The sequence below is a fragment of the Berghia stephanieae genome, chromosome 2 (assembly GCF_034508935.2).
Source record: "Berghia stephanieae isolate SIO BIC M18660-M18661 chromosome 2, UCSD_Bste_1.3, whole genome shotgun sequence".
Taxonomy (NCBI): Eukaryota; Metazoa; Mollusca; class Gastropoda; order Nudibranchia; family Aeolidiidae; genus Berghia; species Berghia stephanieae.
The window spans coordinates 25,517,530-25,540,029 of NC_088361.1; the positions used below are offsets into that span (position 1 = coordinate 25,517,530).

The following is a 22,500-nucleotide window of genomic DNA, read 5'->3' on the forward strand; positions in this document are numbered from 1 at the left end:
GATAATTGGTTTAATTGCATGATGCTTTTGATATTCGTGATAATTACTTCAGAACTTAAACAATAATTATTTTTTTCACAAATTTATATATAAATTGGGCATATTTTAATAATACTAAAGTAACTTATGTTGAAAATATCAGGCGAAGTAATTCTAGCAATTGGGGATAAACGGGGTAGGGAGGTTTGGAATTGAAATAAAGAGGAAAGGAAAGGTTTAGCATGCAATGCTTATCAATTTTAAATGGCTGATTTATAAAATAAAGCAATGAATGGATTGGCATCATGCAGCAAGGGGTATTGTTGGGTGTTAATCCCGTTTTAGATAATTGTTAACGCCATGGAGACACATGCATGATTAGATTATTAGATTGAGTGAAGTGAGATCAACTAAAGAATGTAAGATTCATAACTTTAGAAGAAAGAAGACAATCATTTTAGAAAATATTTGAAGCACAACAATACAAACACATGGAGAATGACATAAAGAAGTGAATTGTATAAACTATGTTCTCTCATTGAAGAAAAATATACTCATTTCTAAATTCAAGACCGAGAACTTTGTAAATAAGTATGGCGATTGATTTTTAATATTTGTTTTGAGAAATTAACATTGCTGGTGACATTTTTATGTCAATAAAGCATCAATATTTATGCTGCTTTATAAAAAAATTGTTGAAGGGGGGCGGGATTCAGAATCTGAACCATGAACATGTCTTTAACACAAAATACCAAACAACTACATTTCTACTCAGTCTACATGCTTACGTGACGTTACAGTCGAAGCAAGAGTGGATCTCTCAGATGTAGCAGTTGTGTCAGGGGAGACGGTGGTGGTAACAGAATCAGTCATACCCGAAGTTTTGCTCGTGGTTTCTACATTTTGATCAATGGTCGTCTGCCTACTTGTAGTGGGGGACTCACTCACTGTATCTGAAGTGATAACTGTTACTGACTGTGATGTGCCATGGGAACTTGTAGAATCTTTTGTAGTTCCAACTGTGCTTTGCACTGTAGAAGGTGAGTCAGTAACATTTTCTGTAGTTAAAATTGTGGATCTCTCAGATGTAGCAGTTGTGTCAGGAGAGACGGTTGTGGTAACAGAATCAGTCATACCTGAAGTTGTGCTCGTGGTTTTTACGTTTTGATCAATGGTCGTCTGCCTACTTGTAGTGGTGGACTCACTCACTGTATCTGAAGTGATCATTGTGGCTGACTGTGACGTGCCAGGGGAACTTGTAGAATCTTTTGTAGTTCCAACTGTGCTTTGCACCGTGGGAGGTGAGTCAGTAACATTTTCTGTAGTTAAAATTGTGGATCTCTCGGATGTAGCAGTTGTGTTAGGGGAGACGGTTGTGGTAACAGAATCAGTCATACCCGAGGTTGTGCTCGTAGTTTCTACGTTTTGATCAATGGTCGTCTGCCTACTTGTAGTGGTGGACTCACTCACTGTATCTGAAGTGATAATTGTGACTGACTGTGACGTTCCAGGGGAACTTGTAGAATCTTTTGTTGTCTCAGCTGTGCTTTGCACTGTGGGAGGTGAATCAGTAACATTTTCTGTAGTTAAAATTGTGGTGAGCAAAGTGCTTGGCGGTGCTATAGAGGTTGATGAATCGCTTTCTGATTTTGTGGTGGAGTCGGTGGCAATTTGTGTGGTGTTGCTTGTACCGCTAGTTGTTTGTTTTGGAGTAGTAGACTCTGTAACAAATTGCGTACTATTGATAGACCCAGTGCTCACACTAGTCGAGGACATACTTCTTGGATCTGAAGTGGTAGCATTGGTGACGACGACTTCTGTGGTAAGAAGAGTTGTAGAAGTGTTTGCATCGGCTGTAAAATAGTCCTTAGTTGTATTAAACACAGATGCAGTCGTGTTGAGATCTGACACTTTAACAGTTGTGGTGGCAACTGTAGAGTTAATTGTGTCAATTGTAGTGAGTGAGTCCTGAGTTGTGCTGAGCACATTTGTTGTTCTGTTTGATTCTATGACTCCTTCAGTAGTGTTAACTCTCATCACTTCTGTTGAGTTTGTGTAAAAGTCTGCAGTTGTTGTCTCAGTCGATTTTTCAGCAGTGGCTCCAAGGGTAGTAATATTCATAGAAGCCTCTGTTATATTTGATGATACCACGGGAGTTGTCGACCCTGCTGCTGCATCAGTAGTTAATTTAAATTAAAAATGGTTGCCGTTTAATTTATATTCAAAATTATAATCCAATCGTGAAAGAGGAATGTGGGTAACGTGTAACATTTTGTAATTTAGAATAGAGAGATAGATAAAAGGTAACATTGATTTTTCTTTTTTTTCGATATAAGGATTGTTTTGTTCATAAACCTTTCTTATGTGTACAAGGTCATCTTTATTTTCCTCTTCAGACAATCTGAAGCGCACAGTAGACGCTCGAAATTATGAAAAAATACTTGTGAACTTCTTCCAGCAATTTTCTAACTCTCATCTTGAATTATAAATTACTTTAAAATTCTTGCTCAAAATGTCTATACATAATTTTTTCATGAATCAGCAGATGGTAAGCAAATAAGCAATTTTCAAATTGAAAACTCATTTAAAAGTCATTAAATCGACTACAAGAGAAGGCGTATATCGCAAACTTAATTTAACTGTAATGGAATAATTTTTGTTTTTTTTTACTGCTTTTTTTTCATAAAGCATCAATACTAACGTACAGAATAATACAATTGTAAGCTTCCTTGAAATAATAAGAACGTAACCGGGGAGTTTGACCTCTTGTAACTATATTGTGTTGAGAAAGCATAAAAATATCATTCAAAGTGCCGACGTTTTCAATCACTTAAGTAGCTGCTGCTAACGAATCTACAAAGCTGACAAACAAACAAATTGCTTTTGGCATCATGTTATTTCCAGATGCTACTGAACAAATATTTAAATGTTGGCAAACATTTGTGAGGTGATTCTAACAAGATGATTATTTTTTAAGTTGGAAGACTCGGACCATGGTTGTATCAGCTGCTTGTCAAATCTACAAAGCTCTGCAAACACGTGAGGCATTAATGTAAAGGTAGTGAATGTAGAATTCCTGTATCACTATTCTATTTTTTGAGATGATGAGAGCTCAAACAAACTGCAGAATATGTTTACATTTGTAAAAATTTGAAATCTATCTGTGACCGGTTTTGTAAAACAAAACCCACTTAAAATAGTCGCGTCTTTTCTGGGTTTTTTGTTTTCAAAAGAGGTCTTTGATAGTCTTTGTTTCAGATTTAAAAGACAAAAACAGCAAGAATGAGAAACAAAACAGTGGTGAGACGAGAATTAGATGAAAATTGTTAAGATGTTAAACTGGTTAAAAGTAACAGAACACAACATATGTGACGGGTTTTAATATGGGTAAATAATGTAATCAGACTAAAGAATAGTGAATTGAAAAATGCGTTTATAAAGAACTGAAATTTTATTTCCTATCTATATTGCATTGTCCCTATTAAGAGAGTAGGCTATTAAAATTAATCGTGATTTCATTTTTGGGTCAATTCCAGTCAGAGTTAGATTTGTAAGTTTATCATTTCTTAATGAAATCATCCAAAACCAACAAACAAACAATGTTACTGGGACATTGCATTTAAGAGAGGCAAATATTTTGTTAGAGATTTTGTGAGCACACTTTAACAAATAAACAGAAGATTTTACAAATAGTAAAAATACTTGATTGCAGGAGATTAGGGTTTTGGCTTTAAAAATATTTCTTTTAACAGAACTGATTATAAATGGTAGTCTGCTGTAAAACCAACTTTGTCAAATTAAATTATGCTTTTCCAAGGTTTATAACCATTACGTTAAGTCAAATGGTATTGTGATGTGAGTTCAAATTTAATTTACTGAATTTTAATAAAAGTGTATAATTGTCTATTTAATTTCTTAAGCTGAAGACATACACATTAACTATATTTATAGGTTTACCTTCCGTTGTGGTGATGGTAGATGTAGTTGGTGCTGTGGATGTGGTTTGTTGTTCTGTGGTTGCGGTTTCCCCAATGGTTGTTGTTGCGGCTTCTGTGGGTATTGTGGTTAATGCTTGTGTGCTAGTGGTTATTGTTGTTGTGGTGGTATCTTGTGGTGTGGTTGTTACTTTTGCACTAGTGGTATCTGTAGTAGTGGTAGTGGGTTCTTCTGTGGTTGTCGTAACTTCAATTGTAGGGGCTGTGCTTTCCTCTGTGGTTGTGGTTGCTTCTGTGGATGTTGTTGCTCTAGTTGTAGTGGTTATTACTTCAATGGTAGTAGTTGCGGTTGCTTCAGTTGTAGTGGTTGCATCTTCTATGGTTGTGGTCGCCTCCTTGGTCGTTGCAGTAGTCACTTCTTCTGTGGTTTTTGTTTTCTCAGTGGTAGTGGTTATATCATCTGTGGTTGTGGTTGCCTCTTTGGTTGTAGTTGCTTCAGTTGTTGTAGTAAAGATAGGACTTGTGGTAGTGGTCTTTGCTTCTGTGCTTGTGGTCTCTGCCTCTGTGGTTGTGGTTGCTTCAGTGGTTTTGGTTTCTTCGGTGGTTGTAGCTGCTTCAATAGTTGTGGTCGTGGTCTCTGCTTCTGTGGTTGTGGTTGCTTCATCAATCGGTGTGGTTGTGTCTATAGTTATAGTTTTGGTGGTTTTGTAAAGCAAAGTACTCAAAACGTTAGAATATTATTTTTGCACAATGTGTACAGTTCACTGCTCAGATATAATTGTGCCAAGCTGGAAGTTGTTAAAGTTTGAATAATCAGCCGGCTAAATGTATAAAAATAATTTTAAAGACCACTATCATATTTTTTGAAAAAACGACAAATATATCTTAAGACCGTTTTAAGTTGAAAAACACAATGATTTCTGAGCAGTGATAAGCAAATATATAGCAATGTTGCATCACACAAAGCAAAATTACAAATAGCATTGTAAAGACTAGCAAGCCAAGCATTAGCAAAATGTGAAAAAAAAGCCTTAACACCATTCTTGGTCTTGGTACCCTTTAAGAAACCCTTTCTTAACTCAAATATCACTAATTTTTATTATACTTGTTTTTAGTTTAAACATTGGTTCAAATAACTGCAATTAACCTTACACGTACATTATTATTATTATTATTATTATTATTATTATTATTATTATTATTATTATTATTATTATTATTATTATTATTATTATTATTATTATTATTATCAATATTATTATTATTATTATTATTATTATTATTATTATTATTATTATTATTATTATTATTATTATTATTATTATTATCATTATTATTAATATTATGTATAATTTCTATGCTTAAATTTTACCAAAGTTGTCAGATGTTAATAAAAAAAACTTTAAAAGATTGTCACTTTGACACGATCAAGAATGGAATTGAGGCTAACTGGCTTTCATTAGCAACGAAGGGGGTAAGCATAAAAAAGCATTTGATAAAGGGATAATGAATATTTTAAAAATGTCAAATGTATCTCTTTTTCTGCTATTACCTAAAACAACACAATTGACTTGCACACATACTGTTCTTAAATGACATGTGATTTGCTTTGCTTATTCAATATAACATCGTAAAACAATGTTAGAAAGCTCTGAATATGAGAATATAATTCTTAAGCTGCTTTAAAAAATTAAATTTCTTTTGTGTAAAAAATAGTGCAATCTAAGAGGTAAATCATTTCAAACATAGCCAGCTCTATCTGTGTTTGTAAATTGTAATCTTTGTTTCTAGAACCAACCAGTGCATATTTCATATGGTTCATACCTTGTGTCGTAGTTGTTGTCTCCAAAGTGGTTGTGGTTGGTTCTTCAATGGTAGTGGTTTGTTCCTGAGCAGTGGTCGTTGCCTCTTGCGTAGTAGTGGTCTGTCTTTCTGTGGTTGTAGTTCTCTCCTCGGTCGTGGTAGTTTATCTTCAGTTGTGGTAGTTGGTTCTTCTGTTGTGGTAGTTTGTTCTTCTGCCGTCGTAGTTCGCCCTTCAGTTGTAGTAGTTTGTGCTTCGGTTGTGATAGTTTTCTCATCTGTTGTGGTAGTTGGTTCTTCACTTGTGGTAGTTGGTTCTTTTGTTGTGGTAGTTTGTTCTTCTGTAGTAGTAGTTTGCTCTTCAGTTGTGATGGGTCGTTCTTCCGTAGTGGTAGTTTGTTCTTCAGTTGTGGTAGTTGGTTCTTCCGTTGTGGTAGTTTGTCCTTCTGTTGTGGTAGTTCGCTCTTCAGTTGTTGTGGGTCGTTCTTCCGTCGTGTTAGTTTGTTCTTCTGTTGTGGTGGTTAGTTCTTCTGTTGTGGTGGTTACTTCTTCAGTTGTGGTCGTTCTCTCCTCTGTTGTGGTATTTGGTTCTAATGTGGTCGTAGTTGCTTCTACAATTTTGGATGGTAATTTTGATGAGACAAAGCATATCCAAGTGCGTGTTAGCATAATATGTTAGATTTATGGTATTTTAAATTATTTTAATTAGTTCACACATCCAAAACAGTTGATAATCTAGTGCCGAAATCTCCAAGCCAGTTATAAGCAAACGATTATGGATATTTTAAAATATATTATTATCGTACATCATTTATTTATTATTTTCAAAATCTAACTACTGGACTAACTAAGGCAAGGCAGTTAAACTAATAGCAGGCATAAAAAAGCAACAAAAAAATTATATATATATATATTATATATATATATATATATATATATATATATATATTATATATATATATATATATAATTAAGAATGTAAGCAGAATACGTGCATATGTATCTATTTGCAATTTAGCATAACTTGGAAAAACAAAATGGCCAATAGAATGGGAATTATCATCAAAATAAAATTTTTAATTGATTGTCATCCACGATTTATAATTTTTGCAGGTACAGGTTTGCAATGCTGCAGGACATGATTTAGGACACCATTCACTTAAAACAGATTGTAAAACACTTACCTTCTGTGGTAGCTGGTGCCTCAGTAGTTGCATTCGTTACATCTTGTGTAGTAGGCGCTTCAGTTGTAGCATTTGTCACAGGCGCCTCAGTGGTTGCATTTGTTGCTGGTGCCTCAGTAGTTGCATTCGTTACATCTTGTGTAGTAGGCGCTTCAGTTGTAGCATTTGTCACAGGTGCTTCAGTGGTTGCATTTGTTGCTGGTGCCTCAGTAGTTTCATTCGTTACACCTTGTGTAGGCGCTTCCGTTGTAGCATTTGTCACAGGTGCTTCAGTTGTCGCATTTGTTACTGGTGCCTCAATAGTTGCATTCGTTACATCTTGTGTAGTAGGCGCTTCAGTTGTAGCATTTGTCACAGGCGCTTCAGTGGTTGCATTTGTTACAGATGCCTCAGTTGTAGCATTGGTTACCTCTTGTGTAGTAGGCGCTTCCGTTGTAGCATTCGTTACAGATGCTTCTGTGGTAGCATTTGTAACAAGTCCTTCAGTTGTAGCATTTGTGACAGGTGCTTCCGTAGTAGCATTTGTTACAGGCGCTTCAGTTGTTGCGTTAGTGACAGGTGCTTCAGTAGTTGCATTTGTTACCTCTTGTGTGGTAGGTGCCTCGGTTGTGGTAGTCGGCATCTCTGTAGTAGTTAAGTCATCTACAGTTTCGCTTATTTCCTTTGTAGCATTTACCACTTTCCAGCCCTCAATGATAATAGAAGCATAAACACTCGAGTTGGTTAAACCACGACCTAAGTAGCAACTGAAACTAGAGCGTACGGCAACTGATCGGCGGATGAATTTGGTTGTGCTTGTAACATTGGCCCCATCAAGGAAAAGAGTAAGTCCAGATTGCAGACTCCATGAGTATTCCAAACTCACTGCTACATTTGTTTGGATTTTCTTGGTGTAAACAGTCCATTCCTGTGTCTGTGTGCTTACAGTAAGGAAATATTTGCCTCGTCTGTAGTACATGGATACGCCATAGCTGTCTGGTTCATCTCCTCCACATGTGAAGATGTACATATTCTCTTTCACTGTAGTCACCTGAAATATACCATTCCAAAGATTAGACAAGTATTTAATTTCTGTTTCCGATATTTCATTATCAGGAATGACTGAAAGGTAAAGTCAACCCTGTTAGTTTTATCAGATGTTAATGATAAAATCTTGCCAAAGCGCTCTGGTGCCTTTTAACACAGTTCATGACACTTCAAATGACTGATTGACATTACTATAAAGCATTTTCAACGAAAAGCAGTCATTTGAAAAACCGTTGTCATAATGTAATAAAATAGTGAACAACATCTTTAGTTGACAGCTTTGTTAATTTGTAAACACATTTTATAGTCAGGAACACAAAGTGTCGCACCACCCATTATCGCTTTCAAGTGCTTAACGTTTTAATTATCAAAAAGATATATTTTCGCCTTTTAAAAAGTATTAAATGCGTTTTTACACAGCAAAGTCATTAAAATCCATAGAATTTGCTCCTCAATAACAATGTTAATGCCTTCATTTTACTCATTGGAATAGTTACCTTGAGACCAAAAGACACTGCCAACCCGAAGTTACAGTTGCCAGGATTCCACAGACAGCTAGTACGGTCCAAGGTACTCAAATCCACATATTGATCGATTCCATTCAGGCTGATAGCAGTCTCACCAGCATCAGGGAACAAGTTCACAAGGCTTGGTTTGTTAAAGATGGTAAAATTGCCTTCAGTGGTTATGACAATGTTCAAGTTGATGATAATTTGGATGAAGTAGAATTCTGTGATTGTGATATCACCTCCTGCGAGACGGAGCAAAACGATAACGTTATTATATGCTATTTTTTCCTTTATGTTATCTTTAAAGTAAGTGATGATTCAGAGAATAAAATGATTTATGAATAGCTTTGCTTGCCTAGTAAATTTTCCGCCATTTGGAAAAACGTTGTCATAAAATAAGCAAGACAATTACATAATCTTTATTAAGTTTGACTTACTTTCAAGAAGAGTCCAAGAGTCATTGCTGTCCTTGCATACTTCTAAGACGTTGTCCATATTAGCAAAGCCCAGGCCGTAGCATTCGCCACCAATTACACATACATCCTCCTGAGGAGTTCATTGTGGGAAACCATATAATAACAAAATTGCCAAAATGTATAAAAGTATGAAACAGACAATTCCAGAATACAACATTCAAATATAAATGACTAAGTTTTTACAAGTTGATCTCTAGAAGTATGACCACTAGTAGATTGCAGTCTCGTGCAGGAATTCAGTAACTTTATGAAGTGTTATATTATATTATATTATACATTTATAAACAATGCGCCGCTTGTATAAAATCACACCAGTTTTTAGATTTATTGAATAGACTTAAAATGGGCTAGATGGCCTCATATCGAAGTGAACACTTTTACAAATCTGATAACCCAAATTGTTTTAAGATCATTGTTGTAACACAAAATATGGTTCAGTGTTAAATCAATCCCACAATCACGTTCGGTTATCAGACCTGCATATATGTAGACGTTACCTCATATTATTCCCATGTTGTCAATGTTTAAGGCACACAAGGCACATAGAATCAGAATTCATCCCATTTATGTAGCGTTAAACGGACAGCAAAAATAGCTTGTAGCCCTTTATGTAATATGAGAGTTAATTGCAAAGTACTTTCCTCAAAGGAAAGACAAAAAAGATGACATGTCGTTTTTTTTATGATTGAGTCCTTTACAGTCATAATTCTAAAGGAGACTGAGTTGATATCAACAGAACATGCACTGGCGGTCGGTCAATAGAGCGAAGTTGTTTTGTGCCGCCCTATATTTTCCGTAGATTAGCATGTCAACCAAACAAAAAACTTCAATTTTACAATATTGATAAAATTAAAAATTTAGCACATACTGCTTTTTGTTTTGAATTTAATATTTGATGACTCGTGCGTCGCTCCGCGAAGGTAGCGTCAAATCGGCACGTTTCATCTTTCCCCCGTTGCCTGCGCGGGTGACAATGAGCGGAGGGTGTGGTGTGGTGGGGAAGTTTTTTTTGTTTATATGAGCCAGTCTTCGTTTGGCCGTCCTGTCCTTATCCTATACTCCGTTGTACCTTGAAGAAAGTTAGTTACTACTCCCCAATCTCCCTCCACCCTCCCTCCCCAACTAACTATTGTCTTTCAATGCTAAAATAATTAGGCCAAGACGGCCAATCTAGCGATGCACGCCCTGAGGTCCTACTTGGGATAAATTAAAACCATATCAGTTTTATCACTGAAAGAAGAGGCTTTGCTTCACTTAGATATACGGATGAAGAGAATGGCAATAAATATATATTTTATCATTGTTTGTTTTGCTTAAATATATATTAAATATAAAAAAGAACAGTAAACAAAGTATGCACCGAGAAGAGCCCCATGGTACTATAAATAAAAATCCCTGACCCCACGGAGTCCTTCATCCCCGCACATTCCCAACGATCCCTACTCAACTTGTATTGTGTGCATTGTCTAACCTAATAGTATAATTATAAAGATGTCGCTGATTGTGTGTGAAGTTAACAAGTGCTTTGCGTTTGGAATTAAATGTGGATTTTTAAATTCTATTATTCTAAAGTTGTCTGTCATACCGTTAGTCGTTAGTATTCAGAGAAAAGTATTATCGCTATTGTCATTGTTTATGAAACCTACCTGTTTTTATCTTGAATCATTTTATTTTAAAAAGTTATTTCTGTAATTTGTAACCAATCATGAATCATGTTGATTTTTTAATTGATAATCAATTCCGACACTTATCCCCTCAAGAGAAAATAGTGGTGAAAGATTTAGGTCCACACAAACCAGTGAATTTTAACTTAGTTTCTAACACTCCGAGGAGACAGCGCCGATTGAATAATGATTATTTTTTAAATGTTGAATGGCTTACTGCCAGTGAAAGCCGTAAAACGCTTCATTGTTTTTATTGCTTGATTTTTGGTGATGTATGCTATAACGGACAACAGGAGGATTCAGTGATATTGCGCACATCTCTCAGGCACTGAAGAAACATTCTGAATCAAATAGCCATGTCACAGATGCTGTTAAATATAAACTTTTCAACGTTGTAGATATAAGAAATCAGTTGGAAACAGGACATGCTGCGTCTGTGAGTCGTTATAATGAACAGGTGAAAGTTACCAGACAAGTTTTGTCCAAGATAATTGATGCTCTTTTGTGAGTACGTCTCGTTAATATTCTAACACACACACACACACACACACACACACACACACATACACGCACACACAAATACACGCACATATATGCAAACAATTGCAATACCGCCCTCCACACACACACACACACATACACACATACACACACACACACATACAAAGTAGGTCAAATTAAGTTAAATTAACTAAACCCTATAAAATTTGATTCTGTATTTCGGATTTGTGCCGCCTTAAATACAATGTGACCAACCGCCCCTGAGAACATGTGTCTTTTTCAGAAGACTTTCCACATGCTTTTATATAATAACCGCCCAACAAATCTTTGCTGAGTGGAAATGGGCTAAAGAAAAATAACGACATACTACTAACTCTTTGATATATGTTTCGACCACAAGAATTCAAAATGACTTAAGATAATTTACTTCAGATATAGTTCTGCCTGTGAATTTTTGATAACTAAGTAAAAAATATTCTTAAATGATGGGGGTTCTTTTGATGTTCTTTCTAATAAAATGCTTTCAATATATGCACAGAAAAAGCAAGAAGAATACAAAACAGAAAAGTGTTTTTCCCCATACTGTGACAAAATAAATTCCAAACTAATGATACAAACCTTTGAAGTGCATCCACTTGAGCTGCAATTATAGCAGACTGAGTCGTAAGAAACGGATATGAAAAATGTGCTGGACACGCTTTCATTGCGGACATTGCTGACCACTACCATGTAGATGCCGAGAGATGGGAGTGTACAAACCACTTCCCGGGAGCTGACAAATGTTGCTGTCACTTCCACGAAGGAACTGTCTTCTTTAACCTTAAAGGTTGTACCGAATTTCTGTAGAATCAAAGACAAAGTAAGATGGTCCTCTTAAATTCTTTGTGTTTGCCTATCCTTATGAAAAATGGAGGCATTACAAGAGTATTTGATATATATATCAATATATATATATATATATATATATATATATATATATATATATATATATATGTGTGTGTGTGTGTGTGTATGTGTGTGTGTATGTGCGTGTGTGTGTAAAGTAAAGATTATAAACGTGTGTCAGACATGGTTTTTAATTAAAATAAATCATGTAAATGTTTTTGGAACTCACACATGAAAAGTCTATGATAATGGACCAATCAAGAGATCATTGAAACTTGAACGGGTAAGGTTTTGAATTCAATGTTGAAAAAATCGTAAAATTCAAAAGCAAACAAAGCATCTTATATCTCAATGAACCCTAACCTGCATTTCCTTGACATAGCAGACTAGATCAGGGGAGTCGATAAATCCATTTCCGATAACATTGACAGTTTGGCAATCAAACAATCTAGAATCACAAACATTATTGACCGGTTTGTAGACGACTGGTGGTGTTAAAATGTTGATGGAACAACTTTCTCCTCCAAAGCCAGCATTACAAACACATCCTTCTGAAAAACAAAAACAACATTCACTATTCATGACATTATGCTATATTGCTAGTTCTTGCCTTTTTTTTCTCACTTTGTCCTTTTTTTCCCTCGTCCAGATTTTATACTTTCGAATATAAATCAATCAGAATAGTACTATTTCCGGATAAAGACATTAAAATTTCTGGTATGGCTGAAAGCACTAATCTTATAACAGCACTATAAACTCAACTGTTTATAATGTGTCAGCATTCGATATCATGTATCACATGTTGCTTATGCTTTCAACTGGATGAACATAGTATTCAAGAAAACAAAAAACCGGAAAAAGTGTGTATGATACGGTGTCAAAGTAAATATTTAAAACCAACAGAAGATTAGTCTCCCTAAACTGGAAATAAAATTTCAGACCTTATTATCATTAAACAAATGCCAGATGTTCCTTTGAATTAGGAACCAAATGCACTAAACATTAAAAAAAGTCGAAGCTTTATTTTTAATTATGATGCAACTAATGATAATGATTAGGTATTTTTAAAACAGTTATGTTAGTTCTATATGACTGATTCACACCATGAATTTTACATATTCACAAAACGACATATTTGCTTTGCACTGTATTAATATGTATAAATTTTGTAATTTAAAAACATTTACACACCTAAATCATCGCATCGTCCATTGCCACTACAGTTATTAGGACAAAGTAGAACGTTCAACTGGTCTGTAGGTGGCAGGATGACTAAAGTTCCGTTAACTGTGATGTTAACCCACAGATCGACGTCCACTTCAATCACGGTCCGACAACGATGTAGAATCACTTCAAGACCAGCCACACTCCAAGTAATATCGTCTGATATCTTGATGTCTTCAACGCATATGTCAATCACAACCTTGACCTCATCTTCTAAGATGTCCTTGCATGTCACTGCATATGAATCGGCATCAATGGTATCTCTGCATGCCTTGACCGCTATATCATTTGTAATGCCGCTTGGGGTAGGCCAGGTGGGAGGCTGAGGATATTGATAAATTACCATTAAACAGCTTTGACTAATTAGCCATCAAATATGACATTTTTAAACCAATATTTTTTATGTAAGTCATGTTTTTAAAGATGGAATGCTCAATACTAATATGATTTGCTTGTAGAAGATACAATTTTCAACTACAAGGAGATCATAGAAATATTCGCTAATGGCATGTTTATTTTGTCATCATCAGATCCGTTTCCATTTTCTATTATTGACAAGGGACAAAATAAATGGAATATCTTATTGACCTATTTCAGCTTAACAAGTTTTCTTTTTTTAAAGATTTCACTTTTTTTTCGTAAATTGAGGCATGGTGCTCAATAAGAAGCAAGACAAATGGATTAAAGTTAATGCCAAGAGTAGACATTGCAATGTCGAATGAATTAAATCTAAATTAATGATAATTTTAAACTTGAAAACTTAAAACAAATAAGAGGGCAAGAGCCAAGATATACGGAGAACAAATGTTTTCATTTCTTTACAATGAAAAAGGTGAGACAAATGAAGAAAGACGTGGATTACAATCACAAACCTTTGGCACGAACGTCACATTAGCTTCAAACACAATCAGTATTTGCGAGGTAATACACTTATCCGGTGGGTTCTGGGTAGATGATTGACTTATGAGCTCCTGAGTAATGTCCTTGCCTGGATGATTTGGATATAAAACGCAAGTAAACTAAAATCAGGATAAATTTTCAATCCTTTCAAATGGATCACACACAATGTATCCACAAGTGTGAGTTACCAAAATGCGCAGCCACATTAATTCTTCCTCTTTATTATATCTATCTCTATCAAAAACAGTTGTAAAGGGATTTAATTCATTTTGAAAGAAAGACAGTAATATTGTATTGATATAAACGTTGAAAAAACATCTTACAATCATCTATACATAGATTGGGCTTGCCAATTCTAATATGTACTTTTCATTCGCATTTATAATTCAAACGCGAATATTACAGATTTAACACTAACATGGCTTAAGAATTAAATTTTAGAATGAAATGAAACATTGTCACTCAAATCGTAGGACAAGAGGAAAAGATGATATTAGAAATATCTGACCAACCGTATTATGTCAGAATGAATTTGAGTTAAAAGTCAAAAGGATCTGAATTAGATTTCAGTTTTTAAGTGAAAGAAACAAAACTCATTTCTTCAATAAAGGCATCAATTCTAACTCAATATTTATAAATTAAGTAGGAAATTTCATTTCAAAATCAGGTTCATTCCCACCTAATACCTTTCCAAGTCGATTGGTCACAAATTGACATTTTGTAAAACTGTATTATGACAAATGATAAAGTAGCGCATAATAAATCGTACCCCTGAATTTATTCTTTCCCCTCCTTCTAGGTGATGTGCAGGCAAAACTGATGGGATCATTGCTGCACACTGGAGTGGCATCCTTCTGGCAGTCACAATACGTTTTGGACGATGACGTTCCCACAGCAGCTGTACTACTACAAACACCCCCGTAGATGGATTCGTCTTGGTCTTTTATTCTAGACAAAGTAGTATTTAAAGTTTAAATGAATGGTAGAAAGGAATTATCAATAATTTTGTCGTTTTTGCAAAATTAAAATAACTATTTGTGGCGCAGCGTCTAAATACGGTATTATGTCGGTGACACATTGACACTGAATATTGAAGTTCTAAATTATGGAATTGAACTGAAATTAGAGTTGTGACCCACCGTCTCACTAGTTGCTAAAAATGCATTTGTAGTCAAAAGGATGAAACTTGGGTTGATTTGTGTACATTACGTTGTATAATAAATACAATTGATAACATTACAGAAAACAATTAATTCACATTTTCAATCACTTTAATTCTACATTCATAATACCGATTTGGCGCAAACTTCTCTCGTACTTGTTTGGCTAATGTAATTTTCAACAATCCCCGCTTGACTGAAATTTAAACGAATTGCTTTCTATATGTCCTAATAGAAAATTGGTTAACTCCACTACTACTGCTACTACTATTACTACTACTACTACTACTACTACTACTACTACTACTACTACTACTACTACTACTACTACTACTACTACTACTACTACTACTATTACTACTACTACTTATACTAATAATACTAACACTAATACTACTAATATTACTAGTACTAATCTTTTCTTTCCAGACACCGTCCAATATAAAATACCCTGTCATGATTTTCTGATTAGAATTATACTATACTTGTTCTCTCTTCGCATAAGCATGTGTGTACATTATTTGTAACGCATGATTTGATAATCCATTATTCAAAACAATTATACATAATGATATATTACTTCCATTCAGCAGAGAGTTCAATGTCAGTTCCTTTCAGTCCTGTGCTATCCAGTATTCTGTCATTTTCTTTGTCTCCATCATAATTTCCACACAGTCCAGTTACTTTTTTCAAGTCCATTAATGATGGCCTCACATAGGTATCCAGGTATCCCTTGACTTTTGATTCTTTGACAACTACAGTCGTGCCACTAGGTAAGGTCACCTGGAACAGAAAATGTGATGATCAGTCAGAAGTTGTTAATTGGTGACACCCTGTTTTTGAAATTATTAGCATATGTGTATCTTTCAATAAGATTGTTGTTTATAACATGAGAGTGTGATTTTTTTTTCTCTCTTTCTTCTGAAAATTCCTTTTTCCCAAATAAAGCTAAAAACATGGGAGGAAAATTACTTTTGTGATTTCATTTCTTGTAGGTTTTATAACTTCTTGTACTAATTTGTTACAACTGATAAGTTTTGATAATTTGTAGTGATATAGGCATATGCTTGAACATTGTCAAAAATATCCATTAACTACGAAAACTGACATGTGGCTCTAAGAATTGGTAAATGTAAACATCAAGTAGCACATTGTTCAGAATAATAACATTTCAAATTTATTTTCATGCATTTTTAATGTTTGCAGTAGCTTGAGAAAATAACACATCTACAAGCTTTGGTTGAAATAAAAACATTGATGTGCTATTTATAAAATACTAACCCTGATAGTTCTGTCCGTTACTCTAGAAACTTGCAACCTGTCGGAAATTTCGCCATTCAAAAACATTTGAATGCTCATTGGTTCTTTTTTGTCCTTTACACCGGATGTAGGGCCACACTTGTCCAAAACAATGACGTCATCTTCAACTCTCACAGCCACAGCGCATATGCATGAGGCTTGATTTACACAACGTCTCAAGAACACGCGCACTTCATAGTCCATGACGGTGTGTCTATACAAGTAGAATTCTCCCTCCAAGTAGTTGTTGAAGAACCTGTAGATAAACAGAATGTGCATATTCAGCCACGTTTATGGGAGTACGTTCATGAATGAAATGAGCGTAATGATGGTGCAGTTGATTTGAAGTTGAAGTCATTATCTCTATATTATCTAAATGTGTCATAGAGATCTGTTGTAGATGTTTATTAGTTTTGATATAAATTTCAATCTGACATTGACATCTATGATTAGTTGTAAGATAGTATTTCAAAACTATCGTTTGAAAATGAAATGGTAAGTTTTGGATGTTAATGCTAATAAAAAAAAACACATAATAAAAGAATGGTCTCTTTGACGTCAATAATGTACATATTTTATTTATTAATACTATTAGATAACAATGCTACATACATGCCATCAAATGTATTGATGTGTGGATCTCCAGTCGACTTGCACTCCACAGATTTGTCATTGTCTTTAACTTCAACCTTGAAGGGATTATTTAAAATAATAAACCACACAGTAAATTGTAGAGAAATAGTAAAACTTTTATTTGATTTTTAAAAATCCAGCGAATATTTTAATTAGTACATCTGTATTTAACATTTTCAATGGAAGATTGGTTTGTGTGTGTGTGGGGGGGGGGGGGGGAGAGAGGGGTGTTGTAAGGGCATTTAAACAAACTGGAATTATGCTTTAGATGTAATAAAATTCATACAACTTGTATACAAAAAGACGTTTTTCAACTAATTTATGTCTTTTCATAACAAAAATGTTCATAATATGTAATCGTTAGAATTTGCCTTTTAAAAAGGTCATGAAAAGGTACCCATAAATCTAAAATCTTAAGTTTTTAAAAATTAATTGCACTAAAAATATGAAAATGCATGTAAACAGAAACTTACCTTGACATCTCCTATTTGCACTGAATATTTGTAGGTGGTCTCAACAACCAAAGTGGCCATTACTTCCATTCTGACTCTCCGTGTGCGATCCTTGAGACCGTCCATACCAGCCTCGACTTGAATTTTGACCCCTGACAACCAGGTCATGGAAGTCATCATTACACCACAGTGGGCCTCGGATGCGTTGGCAGCTGATATGATGAGTGCTTGTGGGATGTGACTTTGATCCAAGCACTGAAAGAAGGTGAAAATGAATTGTTATGACGACTGGTAAAAAAAATAATGGATAAAATAATATCGCATTAACTTAATGTATCATGCCTGAAAACTGTCATCATATCTTGTCATAACTAACCGTTGCCATCAAAACATAAAGCACAAACAACATTTTTATTGAATTTTATAATTCACTAAAACATTAATTTCTTTTTGAGAGGTTAAACAAAACATGAAGTTAAACATCAAATTCAAAAGCAAAACCTCGACAAAATATTAAATATTACAACTTGATAAATTAATGAATGCATAAAACTTGGAATTATGGTTAGAGAACACTGAGTACAATGATGTTTGCTGACTGGGCTGTCAGAGGAGAGAGACAATGTGTTTTACGGTCCTTTGTAAAAAGAAAAGTTAGGGGCAGCTTAGAATTTCCTTTTCAAAGGTTCTAAAATGCCATGTTTGGTGAAATAGAGGTTAAGTTTTATGAAATTTTTTAACTGAATATTTTGCATTTAGTCTAATTCAGCTATCTTAGAACTAAAGATACATTATTTTAAAGATAGAGGGTATCGAAATATTCGCAAGAACATACAGTCTAAAGCTGACTTAGAACATATTTCCAGATTAAAGTTTTTGGACAGCAGCTTCTTTTCAAATACGTTAAGAATATAAGAGCAGTGATTTAAAACTTTTTGACTCAAAAGGCAAGATAACGTCTGGTGTCCAAAAGATCGTAATTTCATTTTTTACTGTTATCTCTAGGAGTTTAGTAAGACTTTGACCAGGGTTTCTGTGCGGTTTCCCCCTCGTCACTGTTCTCCCTTTTCTATCCTTCTAGTTTATCATTCTCTAAGCTGAAGTTAGCACTTGCGACACATAATGGGCATTACATTTTTTTGGGAGTAAAGTTGAATATAAACATTTTCCTTACGTTCAGAGCTCGCCCCTCATCCTCATAAACAACACTTAGTTTCCATGTACACTCAGTGCCATTGCAGAACATACGAGGCGGTAGCTTGGCATGTACTGTGATCACTGATGAACCAATGCCTTCTACAACGACAATTCTCTTTTCCTTAACCTGATGATGATAAAATTGTCGCAAAATGACAGCTATTACACAACTGAATTCAAATGACTAAAATCTATATACTATATATCAAAAATAATGTTTTGTTGTATATTCCGCTTTCTAAGTCACAAAACAGAATTAAAAGTATCTATAAGATTAGAAACTTTAACATGTCCATAGCTTTTTTAACTTATGTATGCTTGACACACACACACAGACACACACTCACATACACACACACACACACACATACACACATATATATATATATATATATATATATATATATATATATATATATATATATATATATATATATATATATATATATTAAACTAACCGCCAAAAGAATCAAATATGAAAAACAATACTATTTCAAAGATGGTTTTCATGTACCATTAGTTCTGCAACGATGTTTTCACTAGTTCTTTCGGGTCCTTGGGTGTCGTTGCAGTTGCCTTTGACACAAGCTGAAACCCCACAGTGGATCTGTTTAGAGGAAAATAATTTGATGATATCGGTTCTAACAGGATTCAATGGAATATGTAATGTTCAAACTTCATAATACTTTACTGTATGAAGATAGGTAAAAATACGTCTAACTAAAATAGTAAAGGCATTTAAAATGGTAATCTTTTAAACAATGCTTTTGCTAATCAATAAATGTAGCTTCAATTAAATGGTTTTCTTAGTAATCGTATGGCCTGTAGAAGGATTACTAATACAATTATAGATGAAAACTTACGAAACTATATTAATGCCTATAGTTAATCTTTCCGTTGGCCAGTTTGCTCAATTAAGATAAGGTCACTAAAGCTGGTTCCAGTAATGTGGGTGAATGAGTCTTAATAATTGTCATTTGTTCTTTTTTTTTAAAGACACTATTTAAGTATGACGTCAAACCTTCACAAAACAACACAAAAAACATACCACTTCAATATACGATAATTCTACTCAACTTTAGGCATACCTACTTGGTCAAAGAGTAAATCTAAATTATTTTTGATAATTTTGGATCCATTCATAATTAGATAGTCAAGTATTGAGTCTATTACATGTTAAAACTAATCATTATGACTATTAGCATTTTTACACTAAGCATCAATGACTACAAAATCAAATATGATAGTTCAATTCCATTAGAACTCATCATAGCAAGATAGTGGACCAGTGCTCTCATAATTTTAACTATACATATCCTATAACCATTTCATATATAATATTTAATGACGATTGAAGAAGGTTTAAATTACGGTACACTTATTTTTACGTTATGTGTTAAAGTTTGAAGATGCTATGCACATTAAACGTTACCTTGTCACCGTAGCTGAGAGTACCAAGGGAATCTTCCATCAATACAGATTTAGTTTTATTTCCAATGTTGTCATCCGATATCACCATATCATTGAGGTACCAAGACACGGTGTACTCATAATGTTCATTCTCCTGTGGCTCGATGGCTTCAAATGAACACTCAAAACTGACAGGAGCGGTGGCATTTTTAATCATCACTTCAATTTCTGGTTCCTCTTCAAATGTCGGAATGACTAAAAAAAAATAAAAAATATACTAAAGTTAATGTGACTGTCCATTTAGAATTTAATCCACGGGGATGTATTTATCCATCACAGAAATATCAGAACGTATTTTATCTCAAAACTAAGTAGGTATTTAAATAGTGAAATCAATTTATTATTTGGTCTCTGAATAAATTAAATGATGCAGAGTAAAAATAAAATCCAACGAAGTAAACATATTTATGTTGTTGGGCGTTTGCCCATTATTTAAAAGACTTTTGCCTTTCACTGCGATAAGCTGCATCACTCCAGCAGATGAGTATGTCTGGGCCAAGTAGTAAATTCAGTACAAAGGTATTTAACTCTCCGTAGGGTAAGATAACGCTATGTACAGTGCGAGAGAGGAAAAAAACACTTACTGAGAGTGAAATTAAGCTTGTTAGCAGTGTCCTCTGTGCAAGTGACGATATCAAAACCATCCAACACAACATTGGCAAAAGAGCCAGGTGCCACACCCCTACCAATGGTGATGTTTGTACTGGTCTCTACGTTTTGTTTTCGGATCACAGGCGAGTCGACTCGATATTCCTTGTCATCAATGAGTAATGCCAAACCTGTTTAATTTATCAAAGTAAAACAAATAAATAATACATGGATTAATATTAGGTGATTGCTGGGTCTGGAATTTGGGATGGGGAAGGAAGAACACTGTGATAATCTGCAGTTTTCAAAGGAAAAAAATGTGCATTTCGATATACATAATAGTAAAATTATATCAAATACTTTTCCATCCTCCTACACAGTAATACCTTGGTGTAACTAAGTGTCAAACAATGGAGTGTGTCATTATAGCATGATGATATAGTTTCTTTTATCCACGGCAAACTGGTTTGAATCCAACTTTTATGCTGTTTAAGATATATTATAATAATTTATTGTTTAAATGGAGAGGGTCGTGGTTCGGAGAGCGCCGTCTGATATGCACACATTGAGCAATAATGATATCCAATTGTTTTCTTTTTTATAAGAATCCTTACAGTCTCATCTGATATCATCGCGTAAACCGCCTTATTACGAGAAAACACATTGCATAACACTAAAATCTGAATTTAGTTTTCAGAACTTACCAGATTGTGCACTCCACGAGAGTGAGATTTCCATAAAACTGCCAGTAGTGTATTTGACTGTAGATACGGTCCATTCTTTGGTCCTTGTGGAAATCCTTGTGTAAAGACGGCCTTTAGTAATCCACATGGCAATACCATAACGACCAGGGTCTTCAGCACCACTTCCAAATATAACCATGCCTGTATTAAACGTTGATGTAATGAGATACACTTAATGCTAAACTTTTACCATATTAAGGGTTGCCAGAGTGTTCAGCTCCAATCTTAGTAAATTTGGTTACAAAAAAATGCACTATTTTAAATGTTCATGCCAGAATATAAATGTAAACATTGTAATATTTTCATAATGATGTTAACATGTTGATGTGTCCTTTTTCAATGGTTGAAAAAAAGCAGTGTTGCCTATTTTTACAGTTATTTATTTATTTATCTTTCTTGTTGTAGTTTTAAGAGTAAAATTGAATCAGGAAAACTTGGAATATGAAATTAAAATTGTAATTCATGGCTGGTGTGTTTCATAATATTTATATATCTCTCAGTATATGCAGATTTACAGACCACATATTACATTGATAAATATATCCTGATCCTACCAAAAATAGTCAGTGTCTGTAGGTAAGCATCATTTAAAATTCAATTTGGCTTAGAATTCCAGGAATTTTTTGATCCTAAGTTACATCGTTTCGTTATCAAATCTCTATATCAAGTAATTACTATAAATTCACAAATATTATCTTTTTGTTCTCAATCATACAATATACTTCAACAGAGATATAATATTTTTAGAAATGAAAACAAAAACATATTCATACCTTCATCAACCTTCACAATCTTCACACGCGTCTTCAGTGTCAATCCAAGCTGGCACGTATCGATGTCAAAAAGACACTCTGATGCGGGTGGAAGTTCCAAAT

At 34.3% G+C, this 22,500-nt stretch overlaps 1 protein-coding gene across 4 annotated transcripts in view; it reads right to left on the bottom strand.

The window, feature by feature from the left end:
• Window positions 1-22,500, bottom strand: part of LOC144964570 (uncharacterized) — a 247,857-nt gene that overhangs the window by 22,685 nt on the left and 202,672 nt on the right. Inside the window, exons 155-174 of one of the 4 annotated variants that reach the window (XM_078899000.1) lie at window positions 22,399-22,500; window positions 21,587-21,766; window positions 20,879-21,073; window positions 20,257-20,489; window positions 19,339-19,431; window positions 18,802-18,951; window positions 17,649-17,882; window positions 17,155-17,231; window positions 16,525-16,798; window positions 15,824-16,026; window positions 14,853-15,031; window positions 14,056-14,171; window positions 13,151-13,505; window positions 12,323-12,510; window positions 11,693-11,914; window positions 8,871-8,979; window positions 8,422-8,675; window positions 6,899-7,928; window positions 5,739-6,325; window positions 4,254-4,596 (exon numbers count right to left, since the gene is read on the bottom strand). The exon at window positions 22,399-22,500 is cut by the window's right edge and continues 159 nt beyond it. In XM_078899000.1, the coding sequence (XP_078755126.1) occupies window positions 4,366-4,596; window positions 5,739-6,325; window positions 6,899-7,928; window positions 8,422-8,675; window positions 8,871-8,979; window positions 11,693-11,914; window positions 12,323-12,510; window positions 13,151-13,505; window positions 14,056-14,171; window positions 14,853-15,031; window positions 15,824-16,026; window positions 16,525-16,798; window positions 17,155-17,231; window positions 17,649-17,882; window positions 18,802-18,951; window positions 19,339-19,431; window positions 20,257-20,489; window positions 20,879-21,073; window positions 21,587-21,766; window positions 22,399-22,500 (5,012 nt within the window). In that variant the 3' untranslated portion in view covers window positions 4,254-4,365. Of the gene's footprint in view, window positions 1-767; window positions 2,151-4,253; window positions 4,597-5,738; window positions 6,326-6,898; window positions 7,929-8,421; window positions 8,676-8,870; window positions 8,980-11,692; window positions 11,915-12,322; window positions 12,511-13,150; window positions 13,506-14,055; window positions 14,172-14,852; window positions 15,032-15,823; window positions 16,027-16,524; window positions 16,799-17,154; window positions 17,232-17,648; window positions 17,883-18,801; window positions 18,952-19,338; window positions 19,432-20,256; window positions 20,490-20,878; window positions 21,074-21,586; window positions 21,767-22,398 lie in introns of those variants that run through there. The other 3 variants (XM_078898998.1, XM_078899001.1, XM_078898999.1) reach the window with 3 other exon arrangements.